At 47.8% G+C, this 18,874-nt stretch overlaps 8 protein-coding genes across 8 annotated transcripts; 4 read left to right on the forward strand and 4 right to left on the reverse strand.

Annotated features, from left to right (window-relative positions):
- Positions 1-945: 945 nt before the first annotated feature.
- On the forward strand, positions 946-2,133 carry N7477_005808 (uncharacterized protein; the record flags this gene model as incomplete). The annotated part of the gene is made up of 1 exon (XM_056967471.1): positions 946-2,133. The coding sequence occupies one exon, from the start codon at positions 946-948 to the stop codon at positions 2,131-2,133; it is 1,188 nt and encodes a 395-aa protein (XP_056822225.1).
- A 559-nt stretch (positions 2,134-2,692) lies between these two features.
- N7477_005809 (transcription factor) lies at positions 2,693-4,805 on the reverse strand (the record flags this gene model as incomplete). The annotated part of the gene is made up of 4 exons (XM_056967472.1): positions 2,693-3,589; positions 3,636-4,023; positions 4,100-4,616; positions 4,679-4,805. 4 exons carry the CDS (start codon positions 4,803-4,805, stop codon positions 2,693-2,695), a joined length of 1,929 nt encoding a protein of 642 aa, XP_056822226.1.
- An 857-nt stretch (positions 4,806-5,662) lies between these two features.
- On the forward strand, positions 5,663-6,270 carry N7477_005810 (uncharacterized protein; the record flags this gene model as incomplete). Its single annotated transcript, XM_056967473.1, has 2 exons — positions 5,663-5,738; positions 5,792-6,270. 2 exons carry the CDS (start codon positions 5,663-5,665, stop codon positions 6,268-6,270), a joined length of 555 nt encoding a protein of 184 aa, XP_056822227.1.
- Positions 6,271-7,814: 1,544 nt separating this feature from the next.
- N7477_005811 (alpha/beta hydrolase) lies at positions 7,815-8,753 on the reverse strand (the record flags this gene model as incomplete). Its single annotated transcript, XM_056967474.1, has 1 exon — positions 7,815-8,753. One exon carries the CDS (start codon positions 8,751-8,753, stop codon positions 7,815-7,817), a length of 939 nt encoding a protein of 312 aa, XP_056822228.1.
- A 646-nt stretch (positions 8,754-9,399) lies between these two features.
- Positions 9,400-11,466, forward strand: N7477_005812 (fungal specific transcription factor domain-containing protein; the record flags this gene model as incomplete). The annotated part of the gene is made up of 4 exons (XM_056967475.1): positions 9,400-9,579; positions 9,634-10,169; positions 10,245-10,382; positions 10,437-11,466. 4 exons carry the CDS (start codon positions 9,400-9,402, stop codon positions 11,464-11,466), a joined length of 1,884 nt encoding a protein of 627 aa, XP_056822229.1.
- A 1,864-nt stretch (positions 11,467-13,330) lies between these two features.
- Positions 13,331-14,233, reverse strand: N7477_005813 (alpha/beta hydrolase; the record flags this gene model as incomplete). The annotated part of the gene is made up of 1 exon (XM_056967476.1): positions 13,331-14,233. One exon carries the CDS (start codon positions 14,231-14,233, stop codon positions 13,331-13,333), a length of 903 nt encoding a protein of 300 aa, XP_056822230.1.
- A 2,138-nt stretch (positions 14,234-16,371) lies between these two features.
- N7477_005814 (kinase-like protein) lies at positions 16,372-16,884 on the forward strand (the record flags this gene model as incomplete). Its single annotated transcript, XM_056967477.1, has 1 exon — positions 16,372-16,884. The coding sequence occupies one exon, from the start codon at positions 16,372-16,374 to the stop codon at positions 16,882-16,884; it is 513 nt and encodes a 170-aa protein (XP_056822231.1).
- Positions 16,885-17,870: 986 nt separating this feature from the next.
- On the reverse strand, positions 17,871-18,164 carry N7477_005815 (uncharacterized protein; the record flags this gene model as incomplete). The annotated part of the gene is made up of 1 exon (XM_056967478.1): positions 17,871-18,164. One exon carries the CDS (start codon positions 18,162-18,164, stop codon positions 17,871-17,873), a length of 294 nt encoding a protein of 97 aa, XP_056822232.1.
- Between the last annotated feature and the right edge of the window lie 710 nt (positions 18,165-18,874).

Here is an 18,874-nt window from a genome sequence, read left to right on the forward strand (position 1 = left end):
ATGAGCTTACTGTAATTTACGCCAGTTCATCGAAGGTACATCGACAAGTGCAAGGCTGGTGGAAGGATATCCTAATACGGGCTAGTGCGCTATAGGTGCAGTTTTGGGAAACACAGAGAGAGAGATGGAAGTAAAACTGATTTCAAATATTACTGTACCCATTCCATGAAGTTCATTTGCCAAAATAGTACCACCATGGCTTTCAATATTACCATCGTGATTTTCTTTCATCTTTCGGCATAAGCTAAGTGTTGTGTCGGATGAGTCTTGTCGGCGCGATAAGACTTAGCTTTACAATTTGATTTAGTGAGTATATACTTGCAGAGCGAGACAATGGTAAGCTTTCTGACGACTTTCTACAAGCAATATAAGGGTCGGAAGGAAGAACTTTGTTTGCGAGCCTCGGGCACTTTCGGGCACCCGTCAAAATAATAAAACTAATACTGGTTGCGTTGGAATAACATCGACTCCACTTTTTATATTCTAACTTTGCGTAGTCATGATGAGTTTCAGTAACTGACTAATGGGTTAGTGGTAGGCCAACTTTTTACTTGAATTAGGTATAATGGGGTTGTCATCCAGCAAATTCATTGACCGTCCGGAAGCAGAAGTGACAATAAATACTCTGATGCTTTATTTCTCTATGATCTGTTTCGGGTATCACTTCATTGACGCCTGAACAAAGTCGTCATTCAACATAATTGGTTGTTTCATCTGCCCAATAAACAGGTTGATGAAAGGCCGATAAAGGTGAATGTTCTTGCCACAGACACAATTTCTTTGATGAAGCACCGCATCTCTTTAGCTTACAGATGACCATCCATTGATAAATGAGGTCCACACCTCACCTGAGTAAAGTCCTTTGCCCGTGTCCCATTCTTCGGCTTGACTACGCGCCAGACAAGACACCTTGCTTTACCTACTTTCCACCCTCAGAGCATTAGCATGAGTGACCGAAATCTTTCTCGGGGCGATGCCACATTTCACTCGATCGATGAGGCCGCTCAAGGCTCGCCGGTTGAAAGGAACCCACCCACCGCTGACTGTGATATCGAGTACGTCGATTACTCGCTCGAGTGGCCAGCCATGCCGCGCGTTGATCCGATTGAAGAAGAGGTTCGGGAGAAAGTCAAGAAGTTACACAGTGATTTGAAGGCAACACATATTCGTCGTAACGAGCTACTCCGGAAAGCGGCTTCCATGCGGATCCCGGCGCCGCTGCCCGACCTTGTCGACCAACTGAAGGGGATTGAGATCTCTATGATACTCGCAACCGTCCTCAACTGTCTCGCCTGTTCAAACTCTGACCTCGGCATGAAAGAAGCAAAGAAGGCTTTAGAGCTTGCCCGAAATTTGAACCACCAAAACCTGATCGCGCGATGCTACTACTGGATGGGTCGAATCGAGTTCCAGCAAGGTAACATTCCGGTAGCGCACGAGTATTTCGAAGCTGCAATGCCTTGTATTGAAGACGACGAGTGTGCAGAAGGCGATTTTGTGGAATTCTGGTTCAAATCCACACGACCTGGGATCAACGAGGAGTATCGAAATCGTGCCGTGAATGATCACAGCCGCCGGGTGATCAATACATACGGCGCGACAAAGCTTCCAACGGCATTTCGCTCAACCTTACCGGCAAAGCGAAGTTACAAAGAATGGCGTGAGATTATCCTTAGGCCCAGGCCTGCTCAAAGCTCTGGTGCACAGCAAGGACCGAGTACAGAGAGGAGCAAACAAAAAGATCGACTGGTGCCGTGGATTATTCCCGATGTTCACAACGAGCCCTATGAGACACCCTTCCATTTAAGACGAAGATTTCAGTTCCCACCGGAGGCAAAATGGCAACCTTTTCAATCCCACGCCCCACTTCTGCGAAATCGTGAGTTCACCTTCCGATGTTATCCTAAGGGTCTTTCACCGCGTTATCGACCGACGAAGATATTTCGTCCGCATCCTCTGGAAATAATTTATACTCAGGATGCTTGGAGCAAGCTTCGTCGACGTTCGCAGGGCAAAACAATCACCATGACCTGGCTGGCCAATGAAATGGCTTTGTACGACAAACTGGTACACAAGAGGCTGACAGAGACGCGGAAGAAATATTTGGAAATGACGGTTCCTCAGCAAACGTAAAATTAAAGGACTTAAATTGATCCGTTTCCTTGAATCCTATTTTGTTTCAATGCAATCACAATGAAGTGTTGCACTAGTTGTAGAGGAAATCCACGTTTATCAGATCAATACATGGCTCTGCTTCTCCCTGTCCCCTTGCCATTACATCCTCTCCTATTCGTAAAAGATCATGATGGTTGAAATCTTCAGCCAACAATATATCAGGGCGACGTCCTGTTCCATTGCGAACTTGCTGAACCAAGCTCCAAAATTGTCTCACTACCGAGGCCAAAGCCTCCTCTCGTCCTGCCCTCCACGTACGCCAACACAACCAGGTATCTGTTCGGCCTCGATAATTCTTCGCGCGCAAAGAGCACTTCGAATTGGCCACTTCAGGTTCCCCAGCGTGTAGTTGTTATCTTCACCCTATTACGATTGATGTGCGAAGTCCGTTCCAGCGCATTCTTGATACGTTATACTTTCTGCCATTTCAGCCAGTCGGTAATACGCCCGGCTCCGTTTACGCCCGGCTCCGTTAGCTTTGTTAGCGATGTGCCACATTCTCTCGCTCGAATCTAGACTAGCTGTCCAACGGGTAGAACGGGCCACATCTAAACGTTTGGGACCAGTCGGTCTCCGCGTACAGCAGTGATGGGTCCGCCCAGTCGAAGCAGAGCTCCGTCTCGAAGTCGAGTTTGAAGGGGTACTCGTGCGTGAAGATGTTGGTGCTAAATTCGACGGTGTTGAAGTGCGTGTCCGTGGGTATAGCTACTGATTCGACGGGCAGCACAGGACTAAGGCTAAGATGAGAGCTGGTGCAGCTGTTGTCGCTACCGTTCAGGTTCTCTGCCGAGGTTGTCTTCTTATCGATGCGGATTCTCCCAAAGTAGGGGACGTCTACGGCGTAGTCATCGTCGGCAATGTAGGCGCCATGCCGTGCCGCGTCGATTATATCTAGAATGCGGGCAGCCTGCGCGGCGACGACACAGTCCACGATGGCTACGGTATGCCGCAGACAGAGGGACACGTCTGCGACAAGCGCCCAGTCCTGCTCTTTGGTGAGTGGTGTAGCCCTCGCAGGGGATATCAGGTGCCCTATGATGAGGACCATGGCTGCGCTAAAGGCTTGAAAGTCCATTAGCTCGCATAGGTCTTCGCCCGCACTAGGCCACGCTTTAAAGTCGGTGTATGCCTTCGCCGCGCCGCGCGCGCCTTCCATGGCGCGGTGCCAGCTATGCAGGAACTTTGATTCGCCCGCCGACTTGAGCATGTACGGCATGTGCACCAACTTGAGGGTCGTGAAGAAGATGAGCTTGCTAGCTTGCTGGTTCCAGCAGTCAGAGAACGGCATGTTCGGTGACAGAGGCATCCAGTGTTCTTCTGAGAAGAGGCGGTATGCCTCTTCCAAGTCTTGGTCGATCTCGACAGTCGTCGCATAGTTGTCTGCAGCATAGTGCGCCTGGTCGCGGTTGATGGCCTTCTCGCAGATCAGTGCCGTCGACCACATGATGTGGCTCATCCACGGGGCGGAAGGAGAGTTGGACGACGTTCCTGGGTGGTTTGCTGAGACGGAGGTCGGCACCCCCTAGCATCAGGGCCATGAATCGCTCCATTTGCCATGCCGTAGACCACGCATACGCGGTGCGCATGTCCAGCGCGTCCGCCTTGCCGGGGAGGCCGCAGCTCACGGCCATGGTGATGGCTTGTCGGCACCAATACCACGCGTTTCGCGGCCGCCCCATATTGATGTACAGCTTGTACAGCATGTTCATGCTCTCAATTCCATCGATAGTTCCACCGCGCTCCGCGTCCAGCTCCAGCAGGGACTTTGCTAGTCTAATATACGTGTCAACCAGGTCGTGCTGAGCGTAGGCAAGGTTCACAATGGACAAGACGCGTCTCAGGCGTCTGCTGCACGCAAAGCGCTACCCATAGGGCCGATCTTGCTATTAATCCTGGTTCTACGGAGCTGGCGACTACAGTAAACATAAGCTGTCGCGCCAGTTGCCTTTTTCCGGGTCTCAGGGCGTCGATTGCCCCGGGCTCTCCATAGTAGTAGGGCGGCCATATCGGCCAATACTTCTCTGTGGCTCCTAGAATATGGTCAAGGTCTTGTGTCGATGGTAGCAGCGATACGAGACAATCTCGATGTTGAAGCAGGCCCGATGAAGTTGAGACGCTCAACGGTGGTGTCGAAGACTCGGTCCCCTTCTCTCTATCCAGTAGTGAGGCGCCTTTGAATAGAAGCATCAATGGCGAATTTTCGACGGGCGGCTCCTTTGACGACAGCTCGACTCCGCCACGCTTTGCTGCCGACACGGGCATCCCGCCCACGGTAGACAGCGTTGTCGCCTGTAAGTGCACGAGTGTTGTGGTAGAGGACTGGTCGCCGTAGGCATCTCGTTCACGCACGACAGACGCGGCGTCTCCGACAAAGTCGAAGGGGGCGACGCCGTTGCACTCGGAGGAAACTTGCGGACAATAGCCTCGAGATCCCGTAAGCGCTGTTTCAGAGCGTCAACATCGTCGCTGGGCATTTCATGGCCTCTAGCCTGCTGAGCGATACAGTCGACCTCATGAGCTAGACATGCCTCGCAGGCGCCCTCGTCTGTTCGGAAGATGCAGCGGACTTTTCTTCGGCGGCACTCCGTGCAGCTTTTGGTGCCGAGGCGCATGCGCTTTGAGGGCGTCATGGTGTTGTGCTAAGACACGGGTGACGGAGCGTAGCCCCGCCTGTGTGTATTCTCGTTCAGGCAATTCCCGTGCCTTTCCTACGTAGGCGTCGGAACGGCCACGTTGCCGCGCTGGATTAAACATGGACCGGGATAGAGTCACAGCCAGATTATCATGCATGCGGCCGTGGGTTTGTAATCATGCGAGTTCGCAGCTACTGCGCATGCGGCAATAAGCAGCGATTCGTCTAAAATCGCTCGAGTTCGGCCGAGTTCGCCCGAATCAGAGGGGGGTCCATCGCCATCCAAGGTCCAAAATCCTACAGCCACATTACAAATTGACACGGCAATAGTGCTGCCTGTCTCTCTGTTTGGATGAAAAAATAGGCCATTCTTTTCAAGCCATTCAGTGACATTCCACGCGCTGTCATCCTTTGGAGCCTGGATCCACCCGCTAAGATTCAGGCCTTGGATTGACTAAGTTCGAATGCGAATACCCTTCAGTCTGTTAGTTACATGGCCAGTGGATTTGTATACAGTTTGTACGAGTTTGTATGAGTTCGTTCGACTAGATCTGAATGATTACTGTCTTTGTCATAACCGGCGGCGATGGGTGGCCTTAAGGACTTTGGTCGATGACTGATCCGACCGAATTGGTCCGAGTTCGGTCTAAGTAGTTTGAGAGCTTTGTCGTCACTATATCTAGGGCTGTGTAACGCCTTTTGCTGCATTCCATTAATCTTGTGTTCCACCACCTACGCTTTCAATCGTATCTGTCCGAGAGATTCGCGCCTTTTCATTTAAAGAGGTAGCACGGAATTTGCACGAAGACAACACTTGCCTGCCCTCAATTACGCCTTCTACCAAAACATTCGACAATGTCAAATAACATGTCAGACCCTCTTTCACGATATGAGGCGTTGCTTAGAGAGAACAACTTCGTCTTTGTCGTCTGTACGTCTCGGTGGTCCTCTCCAGTAGGGACTCAGACTAACGTTATTTCTCAGTTTACCGCGGCCACTGGTGTCCTTTCTGCATCTCTTATTTGAAAACCCTGCAGTCAATTCTCCCTCACATCAGTGCCGCCGGGGGCAAAACTCTCGCTATTACTGCGGAGCCCGAGCAGTACCTTCCGGACACGATCAACGCTACGGGCTATAGTGGCGAGGTAATCGTCGACCCGACGAACAAGATCGCCGCGGAGATGAAACAACGGGTTAATCTCAATGTTGCTATCTCGCCGAAAACAGGATACGAACATGGCATGGCACAGCCGGCCATTCTAGTAATGAAAGATGATGGGACAGTGCTGTTCGATTGGGCCATTGTACCTGCTATGATGAACCTTGGTGGTGCAAAAGACCGTCCGGATTTGAATCAGGTCTGGGACAATGTGCTGGCGCAGTTGAATGGACAGCCGATTGTGCATGATAGATACAACTTGCAGTCGTTTTGGCAGGTTATGAAGCAGAAGCTTTTCGGCTGAGGCATGAAAGGGCTGCTGCAGAGGCTAGCAGCAAGGGGATTTCCCGACGTGCTAGTTCGTTAAGTTAAGATATCAAGAATCAAAGAGTGGCAATATTCACTAGCCCTCTTCAGAGCCGGGAGAATCATATCGTAGCACACAGTTATGACCCTTCGAGACTCATTCAGTTGACCCTCAGCATTAATTCAATCAACAATCTGTTGAGGAATCAGCTTTACCCACCCTTGATGGCCTATTTAAAGCATTTCGGTGACACAATTCCTCTTTAGATCTCTCTGAAAGTACTGTCTCATTGAGCTTTTGGTATACTCGATTGTCGCATTATTCAAGGGAATCAAGCACTCTTCCATCCAAGGGTTATTCCAACCTGCGAGTCTCCATTTCATTTGATTCAATTTGCCTACTAGGCGTATGTCCTCAATCCAATACTCTCTCTACATATTATCAAGGGAGATTAGCCGGTTTTGAGATGCGGCATGGAATTCCAACCAAACCCCGAGGCCGGTTTTGGTCACGTTGCGGGACTTGATGTCCAGTCTCGTCACCAGCTAAAATCATCAACACCATCAAGCCTAACTTCATCAACGCAGTTGTTCCGACCTTGTCGGGCATCTTGAAATGGCTTGGAAAATTCTCTTGAGCTCGTTGTCGAGACGATCCGCTTTTGCTGAATGAACAATATGCCACCAAGGCGATGAATCAATACACTGCTAGATCAAGTCACATCTTCAGATTGCCGCTCCGCCACGTCTCAAATGGAACTTTAATATCATTCAACCCAGTCGCTTTGTTTCCAACAGTTTAGTGGCGTAGTGCCACGCATAATCGTGGCCTTTTCAGTCACCCCTGAGTTATCAGCTTCATCATTCTCAGTCGCGCGGCCCTAAAGCAACGCTCACCCAATACTCACTGAGATAGCACTCACCCGACCTCTAACCGCGTTTCTGCCACACGCCGGGCAGGTTAGTAATTAGGTGGGTGACCAATAGCGAGTCCCAGCTGTTGTAGATTTTCGTCTTTTTTGATATGTATTGGCTGATTCCTACCCCAATTGGAAACACTCGTCTCCTCGGCATCTGAACATACCCCTCCGTGAATTTTTTCCGTGAATTGTCATTGAACTTCGTTGACGGAGATCCGATGATGCCGGCTGATGCCACGCCGCTTCTTGCCGGTCAGCTTCGGCTTCGGCCGAAGCTGATTGTACATAACGCCTTGTATTTCGGCCGACGAACAGAATCTATTCAAATCGTCCGGCCATTTACCTCACCCACGATTGAATGAAACTTGACGTACTGCAGTACTTCTGCATCTCCAAAGAAAAAAAAGAAAAAAAAATGTTACCGCGCTCCGCGAGTCCTCATTTATTGTAGATATCCAGAGACTGCACAATCTCAAGTATAAATCCCTCATGGAGACATAATTTTGGTCTAGGTTCTGCAGCACCTTGTTCACACAACATAAAGCAATGAGGACATGTAAATAAACAAATTCCTTTTGGAAAATGCTTCCTTTCCAGCCGATTCTCACAGGATTTTCTGTATCTATTTGACATCGCCAAGGTGCTTCTTAAGGAAAGGGAGGACCTGCTCAAGAGCGGGCTTGACTGCTTCGGGCTTGTCATAGAGCATATAGTGGGAAACACCAGGCAAAACAACAATCTGTTTCTCCTTGGTGCCCGCCCGACCGTAGATCTCCTGGGCGTCACGATAGGCGCCAAAACCACCGGGTTTGTCACCGACAACGGCCATGAGAGGTCTAGACATGAGAACTTCGGCGTGACTGAAAGCATCCCACGCTAGAGCAGCACTATTAAATGAAAACAGACCGCTGGTGCATCCGTTTGGCGCCTGCCCACGGCCAGTTTTGTAGTATTCAGTCGCCTCGATGACATCGATATCTGTAGTCGCTTTCTTCGCCTCTTCAACACTCGGAGGGAGGAGATTGATGACAAGGCGTTCGCCCCCCTGAGCCTCAAGAGTACGCTGCTTTGCCATCTTCTCAAGAGAGCTAACTGGGTCGAAGTTGCCAAAGGCTTCACGAGAGAGGCGACCAAAGTTAACAGGGGTGATGCCAACGCAGCACTTGAAACGGTAATCAGTCATAGCTGCGTTGATCGCATAGCCACCTCCACCGCAAATACCGAGCACGCCAATACGCTCAGCGTCAACATACGACAATGTCTGGATATAGTCGACAACAAATCGAAAGTCGGATACGCGGAATTCGGGGTTCTCGATGAAACGAGGCTTACCACCCGAGGCGCCCTGGAAAGATGCGTCAAAGGTGACGACCACAAAGCCTGCTTCTGCTATCGCCTTCCCGTATATATTCCCAGAGGTTTGCTCCTTGCAGGAGCCGATGGGATGAGCAGATACAACGGCAGGGTACGATTTATTCTTGTTGAAATTTGGTGGGAAGTAAATGTCGGCTGCGGTCTCCCATGCAATGTTAGGGATGCTGATTGTTTCTTTTGTAGACATGATGATGGCAGTTGGTGATAATCTGATGTTTGAGATGCTTGGAAGATCTTGTGAAGTGGTCTATAGTTTTTGGAAGTGACTACACGCTTTATATCTCGCAGAGAAAAAGAAGTTCGCGTCATGACGTGGGTTTAGGCCGAAGGGCTTCGGGTAAACCGTCAAGCTTCGGGTCGTGTGGGAGACCCCGACGTTCCCGGAGAATGATTCAATACATGTCGGATTCATGTTAACTTACATAATCATAAGCGAGTCTCGCACTCACGGCACGTGCTGCAGAGCGCACGCTTGCCCCGTCGGACGAACTACCTACTCTACTAACACCCATCATTGGCTCTCCTGGGGATTGTGGGCAATAATTAGTATGCCTGTCCCTAGTGCTCAGCAGTCGTCGAAACGCAGACGAGTGGTGACATCGTGCTCCGAGTGTTATCGCAGAAAGCAAAAGGTTTGAACCTTTCGCCCTTTGCAGTCCTTTTAAAGATGTTCTGCCATCTCATAACCATCTAGTGTGACCGCAAAACTCCATGTAACAACTGCCTGGCGCGAAATGTCACCACACAATGTACCTACGATGATTTTGTCCCGTAAGTAGTCTCGTATCCATTCCTTCTTAGCTGCCGCTTTAGTCGGATATCGTGATCCTAACATGTCTAATTGCATCCTCAGAGCGAAGCAAGCAAAAGAGCCCCGGCGATCAATCCCCATTGCTCAGGCCGGCGCGGATTCAATCAAGTTACTTGGTTCCGTAGAAGGAAGGGCCCAGGGCTCGGTCGACCTTGGTTACTCGCTGCTTCCTGGCAGCAATACCTTCGTAGGGTTGCAAGAAGTAGGTAGACTATCTACATGAGCCATCTTTTTACAACCCACTGACTGAAATGAGATCCTCGGAGATGAGGATTTCCAAAATATTGCAGTCCGTCACAGTGATGCACCACAATCCATGTTACCCAAGAAGAATGTCGAAGGGCTGCTTGCGAAACTGCCGCCCAGGCCTATCATCGCAGCGCTCGTCGATTTCTTCTTTGGTAATGTGAATTGGCATTACTTTATTCTCGAGAGATTCTACTTCGATAGCTTACTTTCACGATGGCCTCCTGCTGAAGAAATAGTTGCTGTGAGCCACCTGACACTCGCAGAACTTTGCATGGAAATGCGATATTTTCCGGCCTTACTCTTCCAGGTCATTGCTTTATCGCTGCTATTTGCACCTACTGACTGGGACGTCGTGGCAAACTTACCAACAGGAGGGGTTTCCGCGTCGCAGATGTATAGCGATTTAGGCGACGAGCTATTATCACAGTTGGGGAGACCTGGGTTGGCTCTCACTGCAGTTCAAGCGGATTTTCTTCGATCATCGTGGCTGAAGAATTGTGGGCGCGGCATCGAGTCTTGGCATACGGTTGGATCTGCCATTAGGTTCGTAGCCGACCCCGACCGTTTTATAACAATTTGTTCTCGAAAACAAATTAACTCATTCGCATCACTTTCCAGACAGGCACAGGAACTTCGCCTTCATCAGCAAAAGGAAATACAACAGGCTAATGGAAATAATGTTGGCAAAACGCTAAGTTTGTTCTGGTACGAAGAGAATAAGAAACGTCTATGGGTGAATCTGTTCGTCTGGGATAGGTGAGGCTACTAAATCCGGATATTAAAATGTTTTTCATCATCTGACTGGCCTAGCTTTATGGCAATGATTCTCGGGCGCCCTCGAATGATAAATTTGGATGACTGTGATGCAAAGCCGCCCATGAATTGTAATATCCCTAGGGATCCTTCCACCGCGATACCAATGACGGTACGCCCCGAAGACAGCAAAAGTCCTGTAACGATCTCCGCGGTTCTCTTGAAATACGAACTTGCATGCAAAGTGCATAAGATGCGAGCTACCAAAGCAGACAGCCCTCGCCTGGAAGACTACACTATTGTCCAAAAGTTGCATGAGGAAATAATGTTGTTGAAGAACGAGGTGCCTGCCTTTTTGCGGCTAAAAAATGCAGACACCACCTGGGACATTGAGCATCCGTATCTTCCCCAGCTTCGCCAGGAATTACAGGTTATGCTAAATCTGTTCGTCATGGCATTGCATCGGTCACATGTCATATCTAATGGAGAGAGTCGAAAAGCCGCATTGCAGGCAGCGCTTCAAACGCTTGATTGTCAACAGCAATTTTTTGCACAGGCTGAAAAAGATCAATACCATCTATTTGGCCTGGCGTTTTATACTGTCGATGCCTCATTTCTTGTCTCCATAATCGCCGCTTTATTTCCACCGTCGAGCCCCAAAGCCAAGCACAAGATTGATCAAAGCCTCCAGCAGGCCATGGAGGACCTCTCCTTGATGCAGTCTTCCAATCCGATAGCCAGATCAGGCTTGAAAATTATCCAACACTGCTATCAAAAACTAAAGAGCGCTTGTGAATCACACAACAGCACTTCCGAACCTAGATCCGCCTCATTCAGCAATCCTGGTGATGGATTGCACAACCTCATCCATGATCTGGGCCTTCAGAGTTTTGATTTGAGTGCAGATTCAAACCCAGAATCTTCTCAGCTTAACACAATATCTGGACCTGGCTCGCCAGATCTCTTTTCGCAGTCGATCCCAGACGTCTTTGATCAGGGTTATTGGTTGGACCAGTTGAATATGATTCATCCGTCTATCTCCGACCAAGATCCAGGCTTTCTGTGGGAGAATTTTTATTTTGATTGAGACATTGATAATTGTCTTTCAGGATTCAAGGGCCTTCAAGAGCTTTACTACCGGCAGCAATGCATCTGAATTCATTTCCTCTTAGTAACATACTCTAATCTCCCATATGTCAGCACACCAGAAGGCTTAGGGGGCATTTAAACTTGTTTAATGGTCAAATTCCCGAGTTCTTTACAAAACCCGTATAGAACCCGTATAATTCGTGGTTTTGAAGTGCGCCATCAAGGTTGACCAAAGAATTGTGAATTCAGTATTAATGCTTACGAGGATGGGGGGGGGACAATCATCATTTCATTCTGTCGCGAGCCGGCATCGCGTATGAGACGTCAACTTGGACGCCCCGGTGACCCGGAAACATACCCGCCCGACGAAAGCACCGAAGACCGCTTCGGCCGATGATTTTGATTCCCGATCATACTGATAGATCCCATGCCTTCATTCCCACCTGTGCATACGTGACGCCCTACCAGATGTCATGTGGAGATGGCTTTGACTTAGTAGAATTTCTCTCATTTCTGACAGATCCCTTGCTACCTAGACTGTTTCACATTTGGGGACTCACCACCCGAGGAGTATAAATCAACTTTTGAAGGTCTATGTGGATTACCTCGGCCGTGTCGCTTCACAAAACCACCTTTTCCAAAATCGAGTAGGTGCTGCGAACAAAGCATCATTCTTCAGGCAAGCGACGTATTTTCGCTGCGACTTGAATAATCCAATGCCATCCAGGCAGCGCCTGAGGACGAGCAGGCTCGGATGAACGATAGTCGACAAATTTGGAGTGGCAAAGATACTAGCCACGTCGAGTAATCCTGAAGCATCATTTCAGCGCCGTTGGTGTTGGCAAGCTCGGGTACAAAGTGATGAGGCCTTCGAAGAAGGTTGTGGACGCCAGTGGCACAAATTTGGATTATGGTGTCTGAACCTAGCTTGCATTTTGCATGGGATGGCCTTTGCTAGGGCAATTGTCACGCAGGCGTACTCAAAAAGCTCACATCCAGTCTTACTTCCACACTTCTCCTTGCTGAGTTTCCACATTGGCAAACCTCGGGACTTGATGTGCTTAGTCGATTATAATCACTGGAAGGGCCGCTGGATCTTCTTGCTGAACACCATAACGTTGTACTTTTCTGGGGCTTCAGACTCTCCTCCCAACGCAATGGCCTTGTTCTGGAGACGCGGTTTGTAACACAGAATTGAAATGAACAATTTTGTACGTGATCTTTCAAGAATTTCTAACCAAAAGTGATTGCTTTTATGCCCTGCCCTTGTGCTCAAATTGGATAGTCTCGTGGTTGTCGCAAATGAACAATTTTGTACGTGATCTTTCAAGAATTTCTAACCAAAAGTGATTGCTTTTATGCCCTGCCCTTGTGCTCAAATTGGATAGTCTCGTGGTTGTCGCAAATCCAGGGCCGGGCTTGGTCAGTATAGCATGAATTTTCACCGACCTCAGTAAAATGTTGGTGCTTTTCAGCGGCAATATTGGACCTTCTTTTCAAGTCCAGGCATCCTACGAGCGCCTTGTTGCTAGACCGGGTCAGGTTGTAAAGAATTATCAATTATCAAGAAGGATATTCGCCGATGGTTGCCGGTACGCTCCCGATTTGCAGGGCAACGTCACCTACATTTAGTTGTTTGGCCGAGTACCCCCCTCTAGGCTTGCTTCGGTACGGCTGAATTTGTGACATTCAAGTGCCCATGGATCTCTTAAGATGTGTCGTATTGATCTCATACGGTTTGCTTTCAACCTTTGAATTACAATCTGGACCGGTGCATATGCGACCGAACTATGAGTCAAGCCATTGCAAACACAGAACTTGCGCATTACTATATAGCGCCCTTCTAACTAACAGCAGAGCCACTAGGTGAGATGCTTCTTCATGAATTCGGCAACATTCTCGGCAGCTGGTCCGACATAAGCCTCGTTATCGTAAAAGTCCATATGCGCCCCGTTCGGAACAACAATCTTATTCGTGGCTCCACCAATTAACTTATCCAACCGTTCGGTGTGCCATAGAGATCCTGCCTTTTCGCCGGCGATCAGAAGTGTAGCTTGCTTGAGGAACACATCGGCCAGGTGGAAGGCATCGAAAGTCAGGACTCGAGGGAAGCTGAGGAATAGCATTTTGTTCTCAGCTCGAGGATGCCGTGCACGCGGAGTGAGGTAATAATCCTTCGCCTCTTTCAAGTCCCTCGGGGTCTTGTCGTCAGGTTGGGGTGGGACATAGGGTGCAGCTGCGCGTTCCGCACCCTTAACTTCAGCAGTAATTTGAGCTGCTGCTCCACGAAGTGACTCAACCTGCTTGGAAGGATCCTCATCTCCATCCCAGCCCTTACGAGCGGAGTCTCCGATGTTGACCATACTAATGGCTGCCAGAGCCTTCAATCGATGGTCTGCCTTCGCGGCCGCAACGGCATAACCACCTCCGGCACAGATACCCAAGACACCGATCTTCTCCGGGTCAACAAAATCCAGATTTTGAAGGTAGTCGACGACAGCGTAGATGTCGCTCACACGCTCGTTTGGGTCCTCAAGGAAGTGGGGTTCGCCTCCACTAGCTCCCTGGTAGGATGCATCATAGGCAATTGTTGTAAAGCCAGCGTTTGCTAATTTCTGAGCATATAATTGAGCGGTTTGTTCCTTGACACCACCGCCCGGATGGACAATCACCAGTCCGGGTGTTGTCTTCTCTGCTGGGTTGGAAGGTCTAAACAGTAGACCGGCCAAGGCGATGGGGCCCTTTTTGATGGAAATGTCGGACATGATGTGGGAAGCTTTTGGAATTGGGAATATCTGAATCGATGGGCTGTGCTGAAAAAAGTTTTCTAAATCTCAATGGACCGGTCGGTGACCCCTTTATTTAAGATCGTGGACTGAGCAATAGCCCCGAAAATCATCGGGGGGGGGATCGGCACCGTCGGGCTTAGTGATCGGCTTCGGCCGATGGGTCCTTAGTGATGGAAAGAGCTTCCGTCGGCCGATGTGGCCAAGAAACATTGTCGGCTTCTTTTCTTTCTTCATAGCTTTTAATCTATCAATTTCTTCTCTTCTTACTCTTGCTTCTTCATCATTTGAGATAGAATATCGGCAGGTGTAACCGGCTCCTCGGGAGAGACGTAAAGCCATCTAGTGTACTTAGACCTATCAATCACCCGCCCCATGGGTACGAGGTTAGGAATTAGTTTGATTCCTTTGATCTTAAGTATAAAACTTTAATGATTTTCTGTCGATCAATCCGGACAAGAAACTAAGTAGAAGGAAATAGACCCTTCACTCTCTACTGACCATCTTTCTAATTCTAAGTTAGTAGAGTTCCTTTTAATGGGTTAGAGCAAGAATCGTTCTTACTTAGACTATATAAGCTCTTCATCGCCTATCTTGTTAATTGAACCCTTATGCGACTAGGCATATTTAGTCGGATAAGACCAGGGTCCGTTGAGGGAACCCACACGAAGCCGCCATGGTAGCGCCTCCTTCCCCGGCCGATAACTAGCTACCTACCGCGTAGATGAAGTTGAAGTCTACAATACCAAGGTAACGAAATACGAGGGATCTACTTATAATCTAATTACTTTGAATTTCGAAGGTATCGGTAGAAGATAAGGAAGAATGAGAAAGATACTAGAATGACTGTGAATGATAGGATCTTCATCAGATAAAGGATGAATTTCATACGTCCAAAATGGGAAACGCGCGGAAGTTTCATATACTCAAGGGTCCTTAGGGGGTTAGGATCAGGGTCAGGGTCGTTGGGGTTAGACCCTGACCCTCGGAGGTGCAGGTAGAGATTCCTGACCTTAGAGCCACGGGGCGGTTGAGTGCAAGGGCTACCTTTCTAGGAGCACGGCTTGAAAGAACTATTCTGTCACAGTGAGTATACTATTGATATTCCTAGGGCATTGGGTGGATCATTCAAAGCAAAATCAACCTCTGAGCAGTTTTTCATTCGAAAATCGGGTATTCACTTGAGTGCCTTTGTTGCTCGCATTGGCTTTCAACAACGGAAGAAACAAAAAAAAAAGTGATGGGAATGTCCAAAATTACACACTGAACAGAACTTTCAAAGACTGTGGCAAATAATCGAGGTTCATATTTTCATTTTCTCCTCAAATTTTTAACAATTGGCCGGATGGTGTAGTTGGTTATCACGTGTCGTTAACACCGACAAGGTCCTGGGATCGAGCCCCAGTCTGGTCAAGTCTTTTTTTGAGGATCCCTTTTTTGGTAATCTCTTTATATTCATCGCCATTAATTGCTGAATAATTTTTGGAGCTTGTCAGAATGATGTCTTGACAGTACGGACTAGTGCGGATATAGCTAATTGAGTACTTAAGAGTAGAAATCAGCGGTCAGCGTAAAGATGAGCCAGTTACGTTAACGAACTGGAAACTAGTGAAGAAGCGGCCGATTTGGCTATCCCGGCCAACTAATAAGTCATTCTCACAGTTTCCCTCAGTCTTACTGCTTGAAATGATGAAAAGATCGGTATCTGGTTAGAATCAGTATAGATAAGACAGAAAGAGCTGGACTCAAAAGAAGTGAAAAAATTGCTTCCTGGGTATGTCTTAGGGTTCTTTCGATCTAAGTGAGGCAATTTGTTCAGATAGCCAATCTACTTAACGACAGAGAACGCCTCATATTAGCTAATAGTGACTGTATCTTGTACAGAGAATTGCAAAGCCAGTTCCACTATTTTACACTCTCTTCTTAATTCTGGGCCCATTGCCGAGACGAAAAGGGTCGCCAAATAACAAATCACATAGGAGGCGGAAACATGCCCGTGAAGTCACGTCCAGGTTCCCACCATAAGCAAATGTATCAATACCCCTTGACCTTTTGTTCTGTTCGCCTATCTTTATCTCTGTCAACACAGCATCTGAGAATTGATACTCTACCTTAAAATGGAAATTCTACAGAAGAACGAGGCTTTCAAAGAAATCGACGGCAAAATGAAGTTCTCTTACGTTCAGATCTTTGTCTGGCAAGATGGCATATTGTATTCTGGAAAGTGGACGCATCGATCAGATATGCCGAAGTCACTAGAGAATCTTCAGGAAGTCAGTCAAATTCTAACCGAGGATAGGGGTCCAGAGGTGAGCAAGACTTGGTCAGCAGTCTATATCAAAACACCAAGACACCTGGCCTACGTCGATGAAAATTTCGAAAAGCAAATGACTCGCGAAACTGAAACATGCGAAATCCTTCGCAAGAACCCCCATCCAAACATTGCAACCTATTATGGCTACAAGGCGACTCACGGTCGAGTCTCTGGGCTATGTTTCAAGCGATATACGTCCACGCTGCTTGAAGCGGTGAATCCTCAACGCCTTGGCAAGTTCGCTTTTCTTTCGAGTGCGCGGGACCTAGTGGAAGAGAATATCAAAAAAAACTTGAAGGAACTTTGGCCGCTATAAAATATCTCCACTCGCTTGGACTTGTTCATAACGACATTGATTCCGCGAACATTATGCTTGATCAAGAGGGTACGCTTGATCTCATCGATTTCGATAGCTGTCGATATATTGGGGAATCGTTGCGCAACACCGATACTAAAAGAACCCTCCACTGGCACGATCCTTCTGTGGAATTTTCGCTCGAGGAAAACGACCTTGATGCTTTCAAAGACCTACAAATCTGGCTGGTTGGATCGGTGGATGAAGACTTCCTTTTTGAATAATGCATGTGCTAGTTAAAATGACATAGTCTGTCCATCGATCCAGTGTATCCGTACATCGAGCTTCTTCAATAATATGAACCTCAATTAGATTCAAGGCATGTTGCTGATCTGAAACTCTCTGCGAAATAATCTGAACACCAATAATGCTTGGATCCTGACGAGTAGGTATTCGCGCCTAAAGCTATTCAAGGACGCCGCCAACCTCAAAAATCACGTAAACTAAGAATCAGGCGTGTAGTCCACTAGTGATCTGTTGACCTGTTGACCTATATTCTTTTATAGTTGGTAGTTAGTGGTAGGCTATATAGCGATGGAAAAAAAAATCCTGTTTAATCATATGACTATCAAAAGCTCATTAGGTCGAGGTTGGACCCCCACTTGACCTTTTGATAGTGACGACCGGTAGTGACTAGAGAACTTAGGACCTTTTGGCCTTATTCTAGGGCTTCAAAGGCGTTGCGGGAGTCTATTAATTTTGAAGATGCACGAAATTGAGGAATTTTATCAACCTTGACGAGGATAAGTGGTCTACGTAAGCTTCTAGAGCATTACTTCAACACAGAGAATCTAAACGCAACTCTCACACGCGTTCAACCTTTAAGCACTGTTGCCGCTTTTCTTAGCACGCATGTAAAACTTCAAAGGCCTAATTTACTGGAACTCCGAATCATACATTATAATTTCTAATCCCTCACGGAAGGACTCGAGTCTCGAACCAAATTTCTATAGCAATATTTTGGTCTCTAGCAATGTTAGATTGAACTCAAAACAACCGTCAATTATGCGCTGCACTTTCTTCAATGTAGCTGGGTCACCGAATGGAAGATTGCGGTATCGTTCTCTGTGGGCGGTGATTTTCTTCTTCAAAGAGTGAAGGTTGGTAATATTGGTGACGATGGGATGCAGCGGGGCATGGCTGGAGGTGAAATACTCGAAGTCCATGCCAACTGAGAACTTGCCGATTGTCTGAGACGCGAGCTTGAGGATGTCGTTCGATGTAATCATCACCACCCTCATGATTAATGTAGGTCGTTAAATACCTATAGATCGATACAAAACGCCAGCCTTATAGGCTAAGATGGAATAGCCCAAGCCCATGTCAACCATTTTCCGGGTTGACTGCTCTAGAAGCAACCACCATGCTCAATGAGTACTATGAGAACCCGCAGTGAAAGTGGGTCAAAATAAACAATGCGTGATTTCAATAAACAAGGACCTGGTTAAATAGGCAATTTTGCAGTGCAGTAATGTACGCAATCGAAGAGACGATCGTGAACTTGATCTTCGTACGCGTGAAACATAAATTTCGCTTCACAAAGTTTGTAATAGCCTCGAAATGCTTTTATTAATGTAAGCGTAGTTACGGGTAAGAATATGCCTAATAAGACTAGAAATAAATGTTGGGAAATGGATGGATGTTGGGTCGCGAGTGTAAGGAAGGACAGAAAAGTGAACCGCACGCCCAGCTGCCGAAGCTTACCCCAACTGGCTCGCGGCAGGCCATTCAAATGGATCTAAAACTTGGGACGCGGTCTTATAAGAGTGCGCCTTATGTTTCAGATAGAATTCACCTTGATTACAAATAGGCCAAAAGGCCACTACTATGGACCTAGTGTTATACCGACCAATTGGATCTGCTAGGAGCTCTTAATGTATGTGCCCCTAAACCCATCTGAAAATCAGATCCTGGGCCTATGAAATGAGAAACATATGATTGAGATTCCATA

Source organism: Penicillium maclennaniae (genome assembly GCF_028827695.1).
Source record: "Penicillium maclennaniae strain IBT 15551 chromosome Unknown utg000005l:1.0-2652337.0:1.0-2654196.0, whole genome shotgun sequence".
In the NCBI taxonomy this organism is placed as follows: Eukaryota; Fungi; Ascomycota; class Eurotiomycetes; order Eurotiales; family Aspergillaceae; genus Penicillium; species Penicillium maclennaniae.